The sequence below is a fragment of the Lutjanus erythropterus genome, chromosome 24 (genome assembly GCF_056507025.1).
Source record: "Lutjanus erythropterus isolate fLutEry1 chromosome 24, fLutEry1.hap2, whole genome shotgun sequence".
In the NCBI taxonomy this organism is placed as follows: Eukaryota; Metazoa; Chordata; class Actinopteri; order Lutjaniformes; family Lutjanidae; genus Lutjanus; species Lutjanus erythropterus.
In genome coordinates, this window is record NC_139340.1 from 6580088 (window position 1) to 6602501 (window position 22414).

Sequence of the window (22414 nt, forward strand, 5' to 3'; positions counted from 1 at the left end):
TAATATGTAACTAATGATTCTTTTCATTATTAATTGATCTGCAGATTGTTTTCTAGATTAATTAATTATTTTGTTTGGTCTCTAAAATGTCAGAAAATAATGAAAAATGGTTATTCAGTTTCTCATATTCCAAGGCGATTTCTGTAAATGTCATTTTTCGTCAGTCCAAAACCTAAAGGTATTCAGTTTAATATGATACAAAAATGGGAAAAGCAGGAAATCTCCTCATTTGAGAGGCTGAAAACAGTGTATTCTTCTATTTTTTGTGTGAAAAGTTGCTTCAACAATGAATCAAAATAAGTGATTTTTTTCAGTTGGTTGACTATTTGATTAATCAGCTTAATGCTGCAGCTCTAATTTTTATGTTTGATAAATTCTATAGTAAAATCTGATGATTGATGATGGCTTGCAAATTTTTCGGCACATTGCCCAGCTCTACTGGAAAGTCACAAAGGATGCTACCAATCACAGATGAGGAACTGCAAGTTGTACAGCAACTGATGCCAAAATTGGCCCTTCTAGGGTCTGACATTAACCATGCCCTGTGGCCACAAAAATCCATGTAGGGGCCCCCTGTGGCCCATTATCCCCATGCTCTGAGCCTTTGACAACACATTACATTTCCACAAACATCCTGGTTCTTCTGTGTGCTTTTACTCAACTTTCTACAAAAACACTGAACGGTACTCGCTGCTGGCTTGTTAAAAATATGTCAGGGCCACTGACGTTTGGGTTTACTAAGAACCAGAAACACAAAAGGTGAGTTATGAAAACATTAAACAGCAAACAAAAATTTAGGAGTGAATGAAAGTAGTTCAAGTAGCTACCTGTTGAATATGACATATATAAAGATGTAATGTGCTGCGGTGTTTGCTGCCATTTTCTGCAACTAGCCGAGAAGTCTAGCTTGTTTTTCATTAGAAACAACGACTTCAGAAAACACCACATCACAATTCATGGGAAAGTGGACAATACATGTGTTACAGTTAAAGATGGCTAAGTTAAACTGCATTAAAATAGCATTTTCTGCATTGTTTTTACAAAAGTGTACATTTAGGCCACCAAAAATGTACTTTGGCCCTCAAATTTATGGAATTACTGGCCTTGGGGGTCAATTACTTACTTACTACTATCTAGCCATGCAGATATGGTTTTATGTGCCCACGTTTTGAGGTATCCTTTCTTCAACCTCGAGATAAAAGTAATTTTGTGTGCGGTGGTCAAAACATAGAAAAACAGCATAAAGAAACAGCAATACTGGTTTTCAGAAAAGTGACCCTGGCACTTTGGATGAACACACTGAATGGGTTGCATAGGGACAATTTCTTTGGGAGAAAATAGCTCAAATTACAACTATTCATAGCAAGGTTTGAGAATTATCAAGAGCAACTGAGACAGACAGACGGGACTGTTGTACTGAGGCAGAAAACATCTCAGAGACAGGTGAACAAACTGAAGAAGTGTGCGACGTACGTAATGTGTAATGTAGTTAGCTTATAAAACAGGATACATAGAGCATAATAGTAGCCGCTGTGTATATGTGTCAGCCAGAACAGCTGCCAGACAAACCAAATCTATACTGCAACCATGAGGTCAGTTTGAATTACATGCTGTTTGGCTTCAGGCTACAATCTGTGAACACCAGCCTCACAAGCCAGAGAGAACAGACGAGCTATCATGATGTGAGGATGGATGCCCTACTTCCGCAAAAGCTTGTAATCTGACCTCTTTCGGCATGCCTATAAACATCATAACCAGCATGTTTAATCCAAGGCGGAAGTTGGCGGGGTGGAGTGTGTGCGTCTACAAGTGTTTGTGATTGTCTGACATAGTTACAAGGTTGCAATTTGACACACAAACCCACCATGGCACTTCGTAAGTGAACTGACTTTTTTTTTTTAAAGGGAGATTGGTAGCAAAGTTCTCTTATGAGCTGGTAATTTAGTACAAGTGATAGAGTAGAATAACCCAAATTAAGTTCAATCAGACATAATTCCCTGTTCAAATTTGGAAGTTAAAGACGGGATGAAATGGACCAATAAATCCTTTTTAATATGAGGTGCTCCCAAAATAGTCCAGACACCTATTATCTATTTAACAGACCTCGTCCCCATTGGGCAGGAGCAAGGAAGTAACTTCAAAAGACTGAACCCCCCTTCATCCCGTTAATGACCCCAGATGTGTCGTCTTGAACAGGGGCCTGATTCATGCGGCTAAATCCTGCAGCCGCCAAGACATGCGGGGGGGCCATTACGAAAGCGCCAAATTAAAACACTTGGTCAAGGCGTGGCTGGATGCTTGGATGATTAGAAGCGAGGCCATTGATCTGCAAACAGAGCGCAATCACTCAGCTCCCTCTCTGAGTGTATTAGCCAGCTGTGGAGACCACACTCTTAGAAATAAGGGTTCCAAATGGGTTCTGTCTTAAGGGCTGAGGTTCTACCCAGAATCATTTGCCTCTCAAGAGCTCTTTTTTGAACAAAACATTTACACATGACTAAATGTTTCATTAAGAACCATTATCATCCAAAGAACCAGCTCATCAAGGGCTCTTTGTACCATAATCAGAAAGGGTTTTTTGGTAGAACCCCCTATGTGGGTTCTAGATAAAACCCTAAGAACATTAAAAGTTATTGGTAGAACTATGATCATGTACTTGCCATTCAACCTACCCATAATAATTTCATTTAAAATGTCCAAAGAACCATTTATTTTGAAAATTTATGGTGCCCCAAAGGGACATTTTTTGATGGTTCTTTTAACAAACCTCTTGGTAAAAGGTTCTTTATGGAACTAAAAATGGTTCTTCTCAGGCATCACTCTGAAGAACCATTTTAGCTCCAGTTAGCACCTTTATTTTTCTGTGTGTAGTTATAAGGGTCTACTGTTGGGATCTATATAGACTACACTCTGACAGGACCAAGCTGAAGAACCCATTATGGTTCTATTTAGCACCTTTATCTCTAAGAGTGGAGAGCAGTGTGGTGGTAATGAGAGTAGCACATGAATGCATACAGTACACACACACCAAACTTTACTCTGCGGACCGTGGAGGGATCTCAACCTGAGCGTGACCGTCCAAACAACACGTCCAGACTTGAAAAACGCTGCCATTCCTGCCTGTTTACATCATTGGCCTCGGACGTACACATACACACATGTTCTCACACACTGAGTAATGTGCAGAAAGAATACGCTGCTGAGCAGTAAATCTGCAGGCACCAGTCATCGTCTGCTGTTGTTGTTAGTCTAACCGTAAGTCTCCCATATCCTGCCACGAAGAGGGCCCTCTAAGAGGGCGATGATTCAAAGTCAAGTGGACCAGTTTGGCTGTAAACGCCTTCGTTGTGTTGATGAGCGCACATGTGATCTGGGTGACAATGACTGCTATCTGAGCAAAATAAAGTCAAGAGGATTTCATACCAAACTGGTTTACCTTGAATGTCTCAAAGAGAACAAAAATGACAAAAACAACACAGATAAATCCACGAATAAGCAAGCAGCACAAATGCCAAGATATCATACCTGAGCGTCTGGGTATGCCTAGGTGTGTGCGTGTGTGTGAGCAGACTTAAGAGCAGCAGCCAACAAAGGCCCTCTCTTTTTCTCTTTCTACAAGTGTCTAATCTCCATTACAGGCGGACGAATGTCTACAATAAAGTCCTTAAGAGGATAAGTATGGTATGGTAAGCAAAACAAAATGCACTGGAGTGAAACCAAACAAATTTTCAGCCTTAAAAGACTGAAAACGTTGGTCCTGCCCTGAGTACTCTTCACTAGATTTGTAGTCATGACACCTGAACCGACACAAAGTCATGACCAAAACAAGACCAAGACTTTGATGGGCTGAGACCAAAGTCAAGGCAAGTCAAGACCATGACAAGACCAAGACTTTGATAGATTGAGACTAGAGCTACAACATTTCATTGAATAAAGAAAATTAGTTGCCAAATATTGATACTTGATTAATCACATCACTCATTCTTCAAGCAAAATGTCAAACATTTGCTGGTTCCAGCTTCCTAAATGTAAGGATTTGCTGCTTTTCCGTGTCATTTTTGCCAGTAAATTAAGAGTCTTTTGGGGGTTGGACTGTTGGTTGGACAGAAGAAGCAGTTTAAAGTATTGAATTGTGAAAATAATTAGCAGGTTAAGTGTTGGTTGCAACCCTAGTCAAGACCAAGTCAAGACCAAGACTAAGGCAGGTCGAGACCAAGTCAAGACCAGATAAAGAGTGAGAAAGTCAGTATCTAGAAGAGTTGGACTGGATGGGTTGCTCAATTAAACACAGGACTTTTCACCCAGGAGACCAGGGTAGGTAAGAGTTATTAAAAGTTTTGAGGTTAGTTAATGGTAACAAAAAGTTAAAGTAATTTCAGTCAAGTTGCAGGTTTCCATTCAATGATGCTACCAAATAAGTCAGTCGATGCACAGGCAGTTTTGTGATTTCCCCCTTGACCAGTCTTGACATAAAATCCAGAGTCTTCTTTGTCTGAGACCAAGACAAAACCGAGTAAAAATGTAGACTATTCAGAGACAAGATCCTCAAAAAGTTCTGAGACCAAAACAAGTCTTGAGCACTATAACACTTCTGTTCACAGACAAAGTAAAATTGCTGTTCAGTTAATTACCTGAAAACTGCCTCCCTCATCTTCAGGCCATGCAGGGCCTCCAGTAACCCCCATGTTCCTGTCTGCTCACCGGTCATCCTGTCTGTCTGAGTGTGCTGACACAGGAATGGGAGGGGGGTGTGGACAAGGCCTCAGAGTGTCCTTGCTGGATAGATGTCCAAAAGCACTAGAAGGATTGCAGTTCTGTCTCTACAAATCATTTCATTTTCCGCCCTCATTTGTTGAAGGACAAGATGATGGAATATTTAAATGCTGCTCCAAGTTGTGTCCTCATCTTTTCTGTCCACCAGTCCTGTCCTGGCTCTTAAATGTCTTGCCCATATGGAGTTGTGGGACGTCCAGGGTGGGCCAAGGAGGCTGTTGGGCTGTGGGCTGGAGTCTCCCACTAATCCGCTGGAGTTTAATGACGGCAGGCCATGCTAGTGGTGGTGAAGCCCAGGGGGGTTGACCCACGTCATGAGGGGCTGTGCATGTGACCCACACCAGCTAGGCTAAGAACCCAACTGGTTGGGGGAGGGTGTGTGTGTGGATGTAAGCATGTGTGTACACCTATGTCTGGAGCTAAATGGCCAGTCACTTGAGGAATGCAGACTTTCTGATCTCAGCCATGCAAACACAGGCAAATTGAGCTTTTTTTAGTGGGAGAAAGTAGAAAAAGAAAAGCCAGTTGTTCTAGTTTTGGGCGATTCCTGCCTTACATTCATCCCCTGCCAAAAAGTGTAAGCGTTACAGGGGCGTTCAGAGGCAAACACACACACAAACAAAGGCTGTAAGAAGCTGAGATTCCCCGGAGTTCATCTGGCTCTGGGAGCGTCTGATCTTTTCTGTTTGGTGTGGATACGCCTGTTTGTTCATGTGTGTGTGAAACTGTAAAAGTGCAACTCTAACAAGCAGCTCATTACCTTTTGTCTCATATCATCACAGAACACCTCTGTCTCCTGGTGCAACAAATCATAAAAGCGAGCTTGGAAAAAAAAAGGCTTGACTGGACTCTATTTTTGGCAAGGTTTGAGAAATCCGTTTAAAACACTCATTTGCATAGCGTTTGATATCTTTGCTATAACATTTGGCTGGCTTTTATCATTCAAATTGGTTCCTAGCCTGCTACCAGTCTGATTTGACTTCCATCATCATGATTCAAAGCACAACCTCAATTAATTAGCAATACGCAAATCAATTGTTGCCTGAGGTCAAATAGATCCCAGTCTATTTAAAAGATTGGATGTCCACTTAACATGATTTGCGGGTGTTATCTCCAAAGACACATTGATGAACTGAGGTTTCTATTCCCCTAATGCGCAACAAATAACAAGCTTAAATCAATCACAAGATATGGATGAAGTCTTGAGCAGCAGGGACACGAATAATAGTCATCCGTTGGTTGACAGTCAGTGTGCATGCATATTAGCAGTGAGGTGCACTCTTAGAAATAACGGTTCTAAAAGGGTTCTTCCTGAAGGGTCGAGGTTGTACCCAGAACCATTTGCTTCAGAAGAACCCTCTTGTGAAGAAAAGGATTGTTGTAATCTATAAAGAACTCTTTTGGCAAGGGTTCATCAGGGGTTTTTGGTGCCATCATAGTTCTTCATAGAACCCCCCTTGTGGGGTATAGATAAAACCCTTGGAATACAAAAGGATTCTTGGAAGAACCCCCTGAGTGTGTTCAAAATGAACTCCCTGGAGTATAAAATATTCTTTATGGAACCCCATGAGCATTTCTACATAAATCCCTTGGACTAGAGCCTATATAGAAAAGGAGAGGTTCTGGACAGAATACCTGGCGAAGGTTCTCGGTGGAACCATTGCACCATACAAGGGTTCTCTGTAAAACCTCTCTTCAGAGGTTCTTATCAAAACCTTTCAGAGATGGTTCTAGGTATAACCCTTAATGTTGGGTTCTATGTAGAACCCTCTGGGAGGGATCAAGTAGAATGTTTAAAAAATATTTTACCAGGAACCAAAAAGGGTTCTGCATAAGGGCTCCGCCGAAGAACCCTTTATAGTTCTATTTAGTTCCTTTATTTCTTAGAGTATATATCCATAAGCCAATAACTAAAAAAACAAACAGCAGAGCGAGCAGCAGATGTAACTGGGGCAAAGGTTCATGGGAAGACACGTGCCAGTAGCCCAGTGACCGAGTTATCTTTTTCTTCTTTTTTATGCTGGCTTGTAAGTCGCTAATTAAAGTGACCTCACTGATGTCCCATCTGCCACCAGGGCACAGCACCACTGAGTACTGGCTGCCATGTAAGCATGTTAATCCACTGAAAGGGCCAGGTATACCCGTAAACACACTCTACACACACACGTTGGCGGGTTGCTTGGCTCATTCACATTCAGATAAGCACTCAGCAACGCTTAAACAAAGATTAAGACTTTGACAGTGAGACTGAAATCCTGTTAGCTTGTTTGTGTGGAGGTGGAGGCAGATATCTTTGCAACTTGTGGACTGGAAGCAGCTGAACCTCGTGTTTCCCCCCAGGAGTCACTAAACCATTGACGACGCGCCGCAAGGAAATTACAGCAATCCAGCATGATGACAATGAGCAACGCTGCTGGAATGACAACAGCTGAGTGAGGTGACGAGGTTGGGTGAACGTCCCCTCTCTGCGATAAGCACTTTTTGAGGACATAATGGAATCTTTGTCTATATTGCAGAGGCACAGTCTCAGTACAGCACCAGCAGCCGCCTGGCACCCAATAAGAACCATCCATCTGGACGACCCCTGCCATGGCGACAAATTCATCTGTCTCCATGGGGACCTGTGCAGGACCCAATCAGGGATAAGCTTTATACATTTCCCACCTAATAGAACTGCAGTACATTCTCTGGCTCTGGCAGCCAGACATCGACTCTGATATTGCTGCTCTCATATCTACTAATTCACAACTACTTTCTCTCCTTTTAAGACTCTTATTTAGGCAGGGAGTGTTCTGTATCTCTGCAAATATTTTCACTTTTTCCTGGCAACGTGTGCGGGGAACACAATAAGTCCACACACAGGTCGGACAGGGAGATACATGTGTCTAACTACCCATCCTGTGCAGTAAAAACCTGAGCGCAGGACGTGGACAGGTGCAGCCAGCTATGCTGGAAATATGAAATTGATTCAGACAGGTTTATACAGGATTTCATGCTGATTTATATACCTCCAACTGAAGAGGAAGTCTTGCTGTACCAAGTGGAAACCACCTATAAACCATCTTTTTCAAAGGTCATATCTTGTATGGACTGCTACTGAAACACCAAACAAAAGAAAATTGGATGAAAATTGCCCTTAAGAACTGTTGTTGAAGGACCCATGAGCACTTGAACAGATAGTTTGGATCATTTTAAGTGGGGCTGTATGAGGAAGCTTAACAACATATTGCTATGGACAGGGTCAGCAGCAAAATGCATTTTAGCCACCCAAAAAAGTTTGTATTCTTGTGTAACGTTGGCGAATCTGAACTAAACGTTTAAAACACAGACGTCACACAATAACACAAATAAACTAACAGATAGGCAGTGGCAGACCAGCAACGTCTGAGCTAAAATTACTGATTTTGTGCATGAGAGAGCAATATTTGGCTAGTATAACAAAAGACTCTCACAACCCCCCTTTAAATAATCCAAAGTATCCCTTTAACCCTGGGGTAAAAGCTGTGTTGCTCTCAATCCAATTTTCAAACACTTTTTTTGTATCAGGATGCAGTGAATTGCTTGCTTTCATAAAAGGGGATGTTAGGAAGCCGAACATAAGCGAGAATCGAGTTAAATTCAGAGGAATCCATTCAACGTTTCAAATATGTGATAAATCTTTGGAATGGCTCCTAAATATTTTATTCTTCCCCTGACGGCGGCTCTGCCCTCATCTGCTCTATAACACTGGGACCATTAAAATGTACAGGATTTTCTGCACCAACTTAATGAGAAGATAAGCAGTTAATGTGAAATCCTCTGGACTCCTTTTTTTGGACGGGGGTGGATAAGTAAAGTACTGAATGCCTATCGCCTAATTAAGGCATCAACTCGGCTCCAACTCTTGATTTGCTGTTACACCTCAGCGGCTGAGAGCTGGAGGACGAGTTTGTGAAAGAGGGGTTACTTAAGTTGTGACAAGAACATTGTTTGAGCACTTTGCACTCTTTTTCAGAGCTAATGTAATGTACCAACCCATCTTTTTGCTGATGACAATGTCAAGTGACCAAGAGGAATATCACTTATGTCCTTAGAGGAAACGGCAAGAACAAAGAAATGAAGAAATGGCAAGAGTGAGAACGCCATATTGATTCTTACAAAGACAAAGTGCACATTGCAGGAAATTGCTTTCAAAAATCAATTATTTCTATTGAAGTTACAGAAACTTCTGAGAAAAAAAACACATGACTTCTGTGTGAGTATGTCACATATCCTGGTATTGTCTGTGCTTTTGATATGTCTGTTCCCCCTTTGACACAAAATGCCAGTTTTTATTAAAGCTAGTATTTCTGGATTTTTTTTAACCTTTATTTGATTGCTAAAAGCAGTCATATGTAAAGGTGGACTGAGCAAGATGGGGAATGATTTTATGTTGCTTTTATCTATTTTTGAGTAAGTACAATAAACTTCTGATCAGATGCTAACTCAGATGCTACAGTCTTTTTAAAAGCAAAGTAGGTAAGAAATTAAATCTCAAAGAGTGTAAATAAAGAAAACTCACTGAAAAATTAACTAAATAACACAATTTCTTCCAGGTGGCTTGTAAAGGACTCTAATTACCTCCATTGTGGGGTGAGGAAAAGGACAGAGAGCATCTGAGATAATCCTTTTACAAGCTTTAGCAAGTTGCTGATACATCCATTCATTTTCTATCCACTTATGCCTGCTGTACCCAGCGGTGGGGGAAGTAATTCCTTTGTAAAAGTACTAATAAAACCCTGTAAAATAATTATGTTGTATCATTTAATCTACAATTACAACAAGGTACCATTAATGCTGAAATGTACATCCAGGATTTGGAGCAACATATGCTGCCATCCAGGCGTTTTTTTTCCCAGTGACACCCCTACTCCAGAAAGACAATGCATTGAAATACTTAAATAACATGAATACTTGAGTATAGTACTTCAGTAAATATACACAGAAAGGGCTGGATCCTATCCCAGCATATACTGAATGTCATGATCCTCAGTATCATATTAAAAACAGCATAGCAACAAATCTGCTGCTTCCTTTGATTTTGGTCAAGAATGGATTTAAGGGTCACTGTGGGCTTGCAGTTACGTCAAAAACACCCTCAGCTTTCAGGCCCTTTTACCTGGAGAATTGCTGCTGCAGTGAAACCATCTGCGCCCGTCCCAGCTCTGACTCCTCCGTCACTTCCCGGAGACGCTTCTCGCTCTCCAGTCGCAAACGTCGCTCTTCCTCTAGCTCGTGGATCAGCTTTTCTCGCTGTGGACACAGAAATAACAACCATTATTACTCTGTGGCGTGCAGCCAGTACCACATCCCTAAGTCATATGCCATATTTGTGGCCCCTGAGTCCCTGACAGCTCCGGGGATGCCATTTTTTGCTGCTGACCCTGACCTCTCACCCTCTTTACGTGAAAACAGAATGTTTCGACATCATGATCATCAAAACATCTGTGATAAAAAGTCCCCCAAGCAAGCTTCTTTTGTCTAATATCCAACACAGGTCATCCTGGTTAAGAAATCCAATCCCTGTCATATTTCTCATGCTTTAGAGGTGAAAGAAATGAAGAGAATAAGGGCATGATGACATTTAAGCTGCCAGATTGGCATTACCTCTGTAGTTTGTTGTTACTTCGAGATGTTCATAATGAACCTCTCCTTCTTTCTGTCGCTGTGACAGAAAGTTCACACTAAATGTCAAACAACCTCACGAAGCCTGCTCTTGCACGCCTCAATCTTTCTGTGTGCTCTAACTTTTCATTTCATTTCAGAGCTATGCTGCCACATTAAGTGTGCATAATAACAGCGTCAAGGTCCCTGAGCCTTCACACTTAGTCAACCAATACCAAGAAAATGCTCACCTGTCAATAGCTTGTTTACCACAGCAAGGTATTCATTCTAACAGCAGCCATCCCTCATCTCTTCCCCCACTGCTCCGTGCTCTCTTATTGCATGTTTTATTTATCTTTACAGTGTTGTTGCTTAGTAACTTTGTAAGCTGAGTTGTTGTTTATGAGCAAATATGACCTTACTTTACTTAACTTTTGATATTTTTTTAATTCAGAAGCTAACGGCAGGTAGTAGAACTGCAGAGGTTCGTATTTCTTTGCAACTAAGACACAAAATTAAAGCTCTGTAACTTGCAACCCCATCATGAAGGTGAAGCCTAGTCCTTTCAGTCTTCTCCAAATGCTTGTTCACCTAAATCGACATTATTGAACAATTTTGCCTTAGAAACAGCTTCAAAATCATTTTGATGCTACACTGACTTGTAACAGGGTGAATGGTGCCTCTGTTAGTTGCCAACTTGATCATAAGTAATCAGTAAAAAATTACATGTATAGCTGTCCATATTTATGATAACAGTGTATATATAATTTGAACTCTGAACTGAGGGCTTACATAATGTTGCTTTAGTTTAATTTCTGTTTAATAGCCAGGTACTATGGATTGTCTTTCTCTGAAGTTTGTTTTTTTTGTGACTTGACCCAATCATTCTCATAAGGAACTTTCAAAGACTGTGGTGTTTAAGGTCTCCACAGATCAAAAAACCATTTTTATCAGTCCTTTCTCACTAGAGACAATCCCAAAACGAAAGCTCTTTTTTCTGTCTTTAATTGGATTCTTCTCTGTCTGATGGCCTCAGCCATCTGCTCCCAGAAGAGCGAACCGTTCTCGCCTCAAACCTGACTTCAAAAGCCATGCCCCTGTGCTGGCACACTCCCTTCCTTGACAGAAAGGGGAAGTTTGGCATTGCGAGTTAGTTTCTCAGTGACAAAGTTGCGGAGGAGCTTTGTGCAACCGCCACAAGCAGCAAAGCTGAGGATTTTAGCTGACAGAGCAAACGAGCGAGGATCATTCTCTTCAGTCTCACACACAGAGCCTGGCATCTTCTGACAATTTATGGCAAAGCAACTGGCTCCATTTTCTTAGCTGAAGGTTTAAGTGATGAACCATCTGCCACTATCTTGTCAGCGGAAAATACAAGATTGTACAATAACTGGAAATTGATTCGAGGACCAACTGGATTTCCATGTGGGGAAAAAATGGAAAAAGTTGCAAACCAAGGTGCAGTTATTGCTGAATAAGAAACTTCAATTTGATGCACAGTGTACTTCAATTTAAAGGTATAATATGCAGCATTTTCTTTAATAACAATGTCCAGACTCATATAAACATAAACAATCATCACTTATGACTGACTAGAAGTGTGTGGTGGTCGCTACATCTGCAGCCCTGTGCCTGTATTTATTTATTTTTCCTGCTGTTTTGCTGTGCTTGGGACGCTTTACCAACCAAAAATGTCAGTATTTGACGTGCTGGCAGCTTTACGATCAGCTTGGACAGACCTGACTGATTCTACCTTTAACAAAGAGTAGGCATTTTTCTGATGTGTTAAGTCATTATCACTGCAGCGATGCCTGCAAAGCAGCCATTCTCTGGAGTGGATTATCCTGTCAGACCTTGGTAAAAAAAAAGAAAAAAGAAAAAACATCTTGGCCCATTTCAAATGCCAACAGCACACCACAGGATAGAGACACAGACAAAGTGACAAGACATATTTAAAGATGACATTTTGAGGAGTAATTTCCACCGTAGTTTTGAATTTGTTCATAACTAGTTTGCTGGCTACACACCAAAGAAGATGTGGTAAGTTTAGCTTTTCCTGCAACAGAGCAAACAGGCTGATCACATCTATTTCAAATGCCATTTTACAGACCAAAGCAGAGGAGTGGAGACAAATGAGGAAAAAAAGAAATTGAGAGCTAAAAGATCACAGGTAATAAAGGGATAGGGTAAATTAGCCCATTAAGCCCAAGGCAGACTTCTGACATATTTTGACAAATTAAGCAATAAAAACATTAAAAACTGGTATAAATGTATAATTGACAGTTTAAATGAAAGATTAGACTTTCATTTTAACAAAAATATTCTGAGACGTCTGAAAAGCAGATTTGGAATATGTCTATCGGGATTGTTGGTTAAGTGTGATGCCTGTTCAGGAGGCAATACATAATTAATATATTTTTATTTGTTCTCTAGACTCATCTTTAAGGCTTCATCTCCATGTTAAGCACCAGACATGGTGTGTCATTATTCAGTGGGAGGCTACAGAGATACTGAGGTGCTTCTTCACAGACAAACACTATGGGGACATCTAGTGGTGTCAAAGAATACTGATAAAGATTCTGACTGGAGACAAAACAACCTCAAAATGATGTTTGTCTTTTTGCTCAGTGTATCATCATCATGTGCAGCCATAATCTGAAGCACTTGTTCCCAACCTGAGGGCTGTGACCTCCACAAACCCTTTTAAAAAAATAGATACAGGAAACCTACATATATGCATTTTATTCATGTAATTTCTCAGGAAACTGAATGAAGTTGTTATTTGTAAAGTTAAGATTATTTTTTAAGATATAAACTTAAAAATCCACGCAGAATAAGAACACAGTGAAGACTTAAATGCAAGATATATTCACAGAGCCTTCACTGTCTGCTAAACAGCATCATGGAGCATTAGAAAAGCGCATATCAGGAAGAAAATTTGAATTAAATTTGTCAAAAAAAGAGGCTTATTAAGTATCTGCTTGTTAAAATGAAAAGAATATATAATACGGCCAGATAATTATAATAAAAGTCCCTAAATATATCAAGAAAACTAATCTCTGATGCAATATTCACTGGAAATAATTTGCTCAAAAGCTCATTTTACACAAACTTCCTGCAGTAAATGTGTCAGCTGCTCTGCACTGTTATTGTTATGCAATGAATATAATATCAAATATCCATACAATATGTCGCTGTGCTCAGTGATAGAAAAGAGGTCCCTTAAGGACAAAGGTTGGGAACACAGATTTAAAGCGACACCATACAATTCAATTGCAAAGAAAATGATCAAAACAACTGCCTGTAAATTACTGAACATTTTAGAAAATTGCCATTTTTACTGTGACCACGCTGTCTTGAAAGCGACCATATTTCATCACAGTATATTATTGTTGCTTGGCAGGAATTCTGACACAAAGGCAGATTTTATAACTGGGTGAAAACGGTCAGGGAGAGAGAATATTAAACCCAAGTCACCATTAAAACCAGTTCTGGTCCTCGCTGTAGCCCATAAATTTATGGCTACTATGTGGAGCAGTGGCTCTTTACACAACAGGGAGGCTCCTCCTGTCAGGAGTAATGGCCGCTGTAAATCCAGCCATACAGAAGCATAAAGTAGTGCATCCACGCTGCCAAGAGCTGGACCTATATATCTGGAGCCAAACCAACGACTTTCTGGCTCTTCTTCACCTTCTCTCTTTAAAGGGACAGTTCGGATGTAGGGTGTGTGAGGTACTTCTCCACAGTCAGTGTGTTACCTGCAGTAGATGCCAGTCGATACAGCACAAGGTTGGAGAAGCGAGGAGGAGCACCGACACAGAAGCTAAGCAATGAACTTCTGTGAACACGGTCAGCAACAAAAAGTATTTTACCCACTTAAGAAAGGCCCACCTAAAAACAGTTAAGGTTTTTCAGTTTAAATTTACAAAACTGTGGGTCCCATCAGAAAAGGCTATTTGATGCTTTACTTTGCTGTCAGACAGCCTCTATTGTTGCAACAAAACGCAATTTACTCTCCAAATCAACCAAACTGCATTGACAAAATCAGTAATTTTGCCTCACAGAAAATGGAAGTTGCTGGTAACCGCTGCCTCGAGCTGTTTGATTGTGTTATTATGTGACTTCTGAGTTTAAAAAGGATAGTTTGGATTTACCAAAGTCATACAATAACACAAACAAACTAACACATAACCAGTGGTAGACCAGCAACTTCTGAGCTAAAATTAATGATTCTGTGTATGGAGTTTGGAGAGAGCAACATTTGGCTTGTATGACACCGTTTTCATGTTGTAAGAGGCTTTCTGACAGCAAAATATTGTGGTCAGAATATTCTAAATATGCTGTGCACTCAAACTGATATCAGTTTTTAGCCTGGACCTTTTTTAAGTTTTGTTTCTGACCCTGTTACACAGCAGTTGCCCTTACTGCTTTTCCAAACTGGGCACATGCAGACCAGGATCTACTGTAGGTAATACAGTGACTATCCATAAGTGCCTACAACTCCACACTGAATAATCCAAACTATACCAAGCCAAGAGCCAAGAGATGAAGAACATATAAAGGAGGCCATCCATACAGCATATTACTAATATTTACCTGGCAAAGTGCAAAGAAAACATTTTTCCTTAAGCCACATGCATGGAAATATGTTTTTAATGATTCAAACATGGCACTAAAAAACCTCCACCATGCAGTAGTTTAGCTGAATTTCACTCAGCGCAAACAAGCACAAAGGCCTTTTCTTTGCTGTACCACATGTATTAATGTGTACAGTATTGTTGAGCAGGTTTGACCTGGATTCTCACAAAAGCACGGTAGCTTTAGTCCTGATTTTTGTTGCCCACATGGCCTAACTAACGCCCCAGGCATAAACCACCGACCCGCTATGTGTCTGCTGACAGAGTCTTGCCAACAACCTCAATAACAACAGAGGATTTATGGCCGACGTTGTAGTAAAAAGCCCTCTATTGGTTTTGTTCGATATATAATTTCAGCAATTTAACAAGGCCTAAAGCCATTAAATCAAACATTACCATATCTTTATGTGGCCAGAAATCCCCAGCAATACATTACAGTTTTTCTCAGCTGAAATGTTTATTGTCTACACGCCGACTTCATGGCTTTTTTCTGTGGCTGCTAATTGAAAGCATATTCTTTAATAAGCCTTAGCTGCAGCTACAAAGGCAGCACGTCCTGGGAAGATATCTCAAAGTCAACACTGAGATGTGATGTGATGAGAACACGCTTGGCAACTTTCTGTGAGAACATTTACTTTAGTTAATCCAGCGACTGAGGACATAATCGTCTCACTTGACTGTCTGTCACAGCCTTGGCTGGCTGGTTGGATGGGGATGCACTACCCCGTTTATCCAGTGGAGGGCAACGTTTTCCTGGAATAAAACCCGTTACTGCAGCTCTAACAAAGCCAAACAATACAGTGGTCGGAAAAAAAGCAATATCAAATGGAATAGGCCAAAGTAATCTATAAAATGGCCCAGGCAGGGTTTTATACCGGTCTACTGAGCCATATATCTGAAACAAGCCCAGACTGGGGTGTTCCAGGATTAAATTTGACCTCTGTCACAGGCGAGCCTGGTCTCATTTCCTGCTTGATAAAAAAATATATCCATCGAGATATGACAGAATTTATCACCGCCAACATGTAAAGCAAGATTGAATGGAGATGGAATTGATTTCAATACACTAAATGTAGTGAAATAAATGAAAAATCAGTGATAAACACAACCAGCACATCTGGTAACACACACTGCAGCCCAGTTCTTCTGTATAAATTGTATTATTTGCAGTGGAGCCCAGACTGAAGCCTGCCTCTGTAATTGGACAGCATTAGATGGTAATGGTATTCATCCGAGCTGAATTACTAGAAGACTCAAACCCCCCTGATACCCTCCAAGATCCACAGAGGACTCTAAATTAATTAGAGGCCTTGTTGTGCCTGCAATGCCGTCTCCCATAAAAGAAAAGCTGCACTGCAATGTTATCAGGTTAAGTGCATGTGTGCGCAGTCATTCTGTAGGCTGTCCATCTGCAACTGTATATGTTTATATGTATGTATGTGTGTTCGTGCAGGGTTTGGGGTACAGTTCGGGGGGCTCAATAATCTCTTCATTACACAGAAACCCCCTCGGTTGCAGCTCTTTGCCTAATCAAAGGGCTGGGAGCGGATCTCTGGCTCGCTGCTAAAGCAAACATCAGGGACACAATACACCGTGCAGGTTCTTCATTCATAAATAAAACATGCCACTTGGCTGTTTGTGTTTGCATGTGTGTGTGTGCGTGTGTGTGTGTGTGCGTGTGCGTGTGTTCGTCAGCAAGACTGAATTCAAATGAAAGTGTAACACGAGGAGGATTTGCTTGCATGGCACACTTAATGTACAAGAAATGCTGGGTCAGACACACTGAGTACAAACCAAGCGCTACCATTGAGAGAAAGTGTGCACTTATGTTGAGATTAAAAAAAATGTACACTTAAAATGTCATTGAAAGTATTTCCAGTGATAGATCAAATTTTTCTAAGTCGGGTTGGACGGGGTATTAATCTGTAGTCAGTGTATTACCCACAGTTAATGCTGGTCAATACACCCCCTATTTGGAGAAGAAGCAGGAGTACCAGTGTAGGAAGCTAAGCTATGAACTATGCATTTTAGCCACCTAAAAAATCAGTATCAGTCAAAGTATGCTTCATATTTAAAATATTTTTCAATATTTTGCCATCAGATAGCCTTTTCCAACTGTCTTGTTTAACGTTTTTTCCATTATAAAAGCCAAATTTCACTCTCCTTAAAGCAACCAAACTTGATTGGCAAAATCAGTCATTTTACCTCACAGAACAACAAGAGTGGTTGGTCTATCTCTGCCTCCAACTTTTAGCTTGTTTGTGTTATTGCGTGACTTTGGTGTTTTAAAGGTTAAGCTTGGATAGATTGTAGCAGCAGTACCCCGGCAATTCCCATGATCTGCGAGGTGAAATTACTGATTCTTTCAAAGGAGTCTTGCTGGCCGGGTGGTTAGGTTAGGAACGATTTTATACAGTGCTTTTTTTTAAGTGGGCTAAAATACGTTTTGTTGATCTTGTCTTGTAGCTTCTGTGCTGGTACTCCTCACTGGCTCTCCAAACTGCAACCACCAATCGCAATCGATTACAGGTGATACACTGATTATGCATAAGTAGCTCATACCATTGTCATGTATATATGGATGCCGCATTGACAACTTTGGCCCACTACCAGATGTCACCATGGCTGCTACAGGGGACTGAAGAAGACTGGCATGCGAACAAATGCAAGTAAGAAGGGTAGCTGCCGTTTTTCTAGATAAAAAGCGCTATAAGCGCTTCACATTTCTCAACCGCTTTCAATGACTCGTGTCATAGTCAAGGGTCAAAACCTTATGCCTTTTTATCCAGAAACCCCGCCTCTCCCCTGTCTACTTGTATTTGTTCACAGGCCAGGCTTGAGCAGACCAATATGGTGGCAACAGTGACATACAAACCAAAGGCGAATGCAGCATCTATTTATATATGTCCATGTCTCATAGAAACCCACTTCAAAAAATCCAAACTACCCCTTTAAGACAGTGTGCATGTATGATGAAGAGATTAAAAAAGTGCATTTAAATTAAATGTCATTCAAATTGTTTCCTGGATATAATATTAATATTTGAATGATTTTCTTCATTGTTCATCGCCTGTCAAAGAGCTCTGCATATAATTGGAAAGTAGGGAAAATGTAAGTGTTTCTTTGTGAGGATAAATTCACTGGAACATATGTTTTGTGAGATGACTTGTTAAAGAAATATGGCTAAGTTTAAACAGTGTATTATTCACTAAAAAATCTGTGTCCTGTGTCCCCCAGGGCTCCATCAATTCAATTATCATGGAGAGCCACTACATTAGAGTGTACCACTTCTCTCTTAGACAGCCGCGGGCACTATAGAAAATAATACACACACCCCAGGAATATGCTAAATCATATGAGTGGCCCATTTATCATTGCCAAGGGAGCTCCCCCACCCCACCCACCCACGCACTCCGAGTCATTCAGTCACACACACACAAATACACTCCGGAGAGTGACTGAAAGGGACGGTGTGGAGATGCGATTTGGGCCTGGCTGTCAGCGCTCGTCACCCGGTGAATGTGCAGAGCGCTGGGGGGACCCCATCTCGGCCCTCGCCCCTGTCCGTGGCTGATAAGGCCAATCTGCAGAGACAGCACCTGAGTCCCCCCTTTGGTCCCCAGACCTCCACGCTGTCACATATTCTCCAAACAGCTGTCAGAAACACTCTATGAAGGTCCCTCAGTGGTGGATCTCCATGAGGAATGAAGCTTTTCTCTCTGCCTTTTTAAAACTGGGAGCCCCTCAAACCCGCCTTTATCCGCTGAAAGCACACTACAAAAGATGCCCATCTTGAAGTTGTTTTCTATAGTAGTTAAACACTAATAAATCACTGTCAAATAAACCATTATACCTTGATCTAATTACCTCAAACTAATTAAACCATGGTTATGCCAAGAGGAGGCCCTAACTTGAACAGCATACCAGTGGAACTGTGCTCAAAACGAAGTCCCTGTGTGGATTCTCTTCTTATCCAACTTGGAAAGCTTTGGCTCATCATCATTTGCACAGGAACAACATGAGTTGTCTTTGAGTTATGAGATGTACAACAATCCAGAAGATTCGACCCAAAAATTTGACCCAGTTGTGGAAAAGATGCAGTCCAAAGGATGCCAGGCTTATATCCAGTAATTATTTTAAAATCTCAAAACAGCTGATGCAATCTGCCAGTCCAGTGAAACTTTTTTCAAATGTGAATCATGTTATTGATTATTTTCATCTGTTAATATTTTAAAAACCTCAGATTAAAACAATACTTTTTAAAATATCAAATGCACACTTTTCTGCAATATGTGCTCATGGAAACTATTGTATCATTTATCAAGTTAGAGAAACCTTGTTATTATGGAAAATAAACTGTGGTTGATGTATGTTTAGACAAGTCAAACATTTAGTTTAGATTAGGGAAGGATTATAGTTGTGGCAAAGAAAATATGGTTAAGTTTAGGGTTAAAAATGGGTGACAAAAACACTTGGTTTGGTCAAGGTCTGAGACTGGATGCAAACTCTTGTTGTTGTTACACACTGCATGGTTGTCCACCACCGCAATCTCCTAGACTCACAAGTCAGTCTGAGGACAGTCTTCCAACTTTCGTTGTTAAAATTGGCCGGAATAAATTTGAAAGTGATACAAACCAACCAGCCACAAGTGTAGTTTAGCTGTGACACCAGCGAAGGTCACAAAACATCACTACTATATCAACATGGCTCATTGAACTGATTAGTCGAAGTTAGCTAGTGACAGATTAGATGGTGATAGTATTTTTTGCTCTTTTCCACACAGTTTCCAAGGATGACTTCTCAGATGTTTCTGTGTAATAAAAACCATCTGGTCTCAAGCAGACAAATTAAATCACCTCAACTTTATCAGCAGGAGTGTATCATTTATTACAAGGAAATAAGACCAAATGATCCAGTACTAAATGACTTGTAAAGAGGGGCATTCAGTCGTTTCGGGCAGACAGTTTCAAACTAAATTTTACTTGATGCAGCGGTACAAACTATGCCGCATACAATCTTGCAGACTGTAGCACATGAGAAATCTGTTTTCATGGACAGAAATAGCTGATTCCTATCTTGGCTCCAGGGCCTATTTTACCATACTGTGCCACCCGTTCCCATTTTATATTCACAGCAGCCCCATTCTTATCTTAACTTAATTTTCTACATGAAATACTCTGGAGAAATCTGATTTTTAAATAAGTGAGTTAAACAATTAAGCCAAGTTCAAGCAAAAAACATTTTTCTTTATCTTTTGTGTGGAGGCTGCACTCAGCCGTGAACGAATCAAATGCTGAAACATCCCGGGAAATAACTGTGTGAATCCACTGTATCTGTCGAAGCTCAGATATCAGACAGCGTCCACAAAAACCCAAAGAAAAATAAAGCTAGTTTCTCTCAAAGCCAGAAAGTTTATTTTCACATGTTGTTTAGACAGCCGTTTCCAGTGGTCATAATCTTACCCAACAGTTTTAAATGCCTGTTTAATGGAGAGACCAGCCCCCTCAGCAGTGCAGGCGGCGCTGCCTTTACGAGCCTCCATGTGCACTTCTGTTTTCTCCCTGACAGGAAACCCAGCATCCTGCCCCATGACGGACTTAGATTGCACTTTAGAGTGGCATCAAAAGAGAGCTGGAGACAGACAGCGGCCCTGCCCTGCACCACGCCTCTGGGTTTTGGGGTGTGAAGAATTCCAGAGAAAACCTACAGCAGTGAGCAGCGAGGCTGTGAATGAGCGGTTTGACTAGAGACACACAGACCAGGCTTGTTGGAAAGAAACTGAATAAAACATGACCCATGCTCTATCAAACACTTTACAGGGAATCTGCTGTTTTTCTTGAAAGAGATTTAAAGAAGAAGCAGGCCAAAACTACCATGTCCAAGCCTTAATATGAAGTTTAAGAAACAAACGGTGGTCTAGGACAAACCATATAACTTGAAACCAATAACAAATGCATCTTGTGTGGCCACATTCGTCATGAAATTCAGATGCAGCGAATCCCCTTTGCTTAATGGGTAACCTGGACCATATTTTCCCATGTTTTTGTGCCTAAGTGCCTAATTTAGAGAAAAAATTTAGAAATTAGTCCAGCACTGAGGGAAACCTCTAAAGCTGGAAGAAGCATGGGGATCAAAATCTCTGAAACCTTTTGATACCAGGACTGATACCCTGACTTTGATACTGGTTCCTGAAGAATGCTTTAAAATATTATATATAATAAATAAAATATTGAAGGTTGGTATTCAGCACAACATGGATTTATGTGCCTCATTTCAGTGTCACTAAAATGCCTAAGTTGTCAAATATTATCCTCTGGTGCTCCAAATCAGGAATCAGCAAAAACAGTTGCACTGTTAGTGGACATATTTTGACATAGTTTTGCTCCTGCCGACTGCAGCACTCTCCCTTAATACTCGATCAATCTCAAAAACTGCTGTCCACATTAGTCACTTAGACACAAAAACATGAGACAATAGGGTCCAGGTTGAAAAATACCAAAGGTACCCTTTAAACACTGATTGCATTGCAAATTATTCAATTATTCAAGGTTTCATGCAATTCTCCCAAATGATCCATAACAAAAGAGTGTTGTGCTTCTGCACTGCCAGTAGCCGCCGTGTTTCACAACAGGAGACCCAATTAAAACACACGCTCCTCAGTAAACTGTGTTGTTAATGCTGTTTCATTTACACACACGGCTGTGTAAGTGCACAAGCGAGACCTGCGGCTTACAATTGTAGCAGTGTTGCACAATCATAAAGATGCCTTTCACATTCTCTGCCTACACAAAGCAGTGGTAATGGTACAGAATAACACGTCCCCGCGGAGCTACTCAGCAGAAGCAACCAGCACAGGGCTGCGACGGGGTGGCACTGCCGCTTTCTGTCCCTCTGATCGCGTTACACAGAAGACACTAATGGATGTAGAGAGGGAAGACTAAGGCAGGGAGCAGAGGCTGTTAAAGAGAGGCATCAGATACAGAGGAGGGGTAGAGCCACTTCAAAAGTCCATGGCTGTTTTAATCTGTCTCTCTAGGTTAGTCCCTTGGCAGGCGAAGATGGGGGTTGGCTGGGGGGGGAGTGCAAGTGGGCATGGAAGTAAGTGGGCGACGGGGTGTGGGGGTCTGCAGGGCACAGGCTGTGGCTGGTGAGCAGTTCCCACTGCACACCGCCAGCACTTTGACAATTATCTCCTTGATGCAGCAGTCTCTTTTTCATTTCCATTGAAGAACCGTGCCTGAGCTCCGAAGCCTCCCAGGAATGCCGGAGAGAGAGTGCAAGGGAGACTCCAACGGGGATAATCCCAATTTCAAATGGAGCTTAGTGATATCCCCCTCCTCCCTTTCTTCCTCCAACCTCCCCCTCACCCTCCTCCTGTCTGG

General features: G+C 41.2%; 1 protein-coding gene across 4 annotated transcripts in view; it reads right to left on the reverse strand.

The window, feature by feature from the left end:
- LOC146304592 (nck-associated protein 5-like) overlaps positions 1 to 22414 on the reverse strand; it is a 186851-nt gene that overhangs the window by 62643 nt on the left and 101794 nt on the right. For 3 of the 4 annotated variants that reach the window (XM_084713426.1, XM_084713427.1, XM_084713429.1), the window contains one exon: positions 9911 to 10044. In XM_084713426.1, coding sequence (XP_084569552.1) covers positions 9911 to 10044 — 134 coding nt within the window. Of the gene's footprint in view, positions 1 to 4631; positions 4974 to 9910; positions 10045 to 22414 lie in introns of those variants that run through there. The other variant, XM_084713428.1, reaches the window with a different exon arrangement.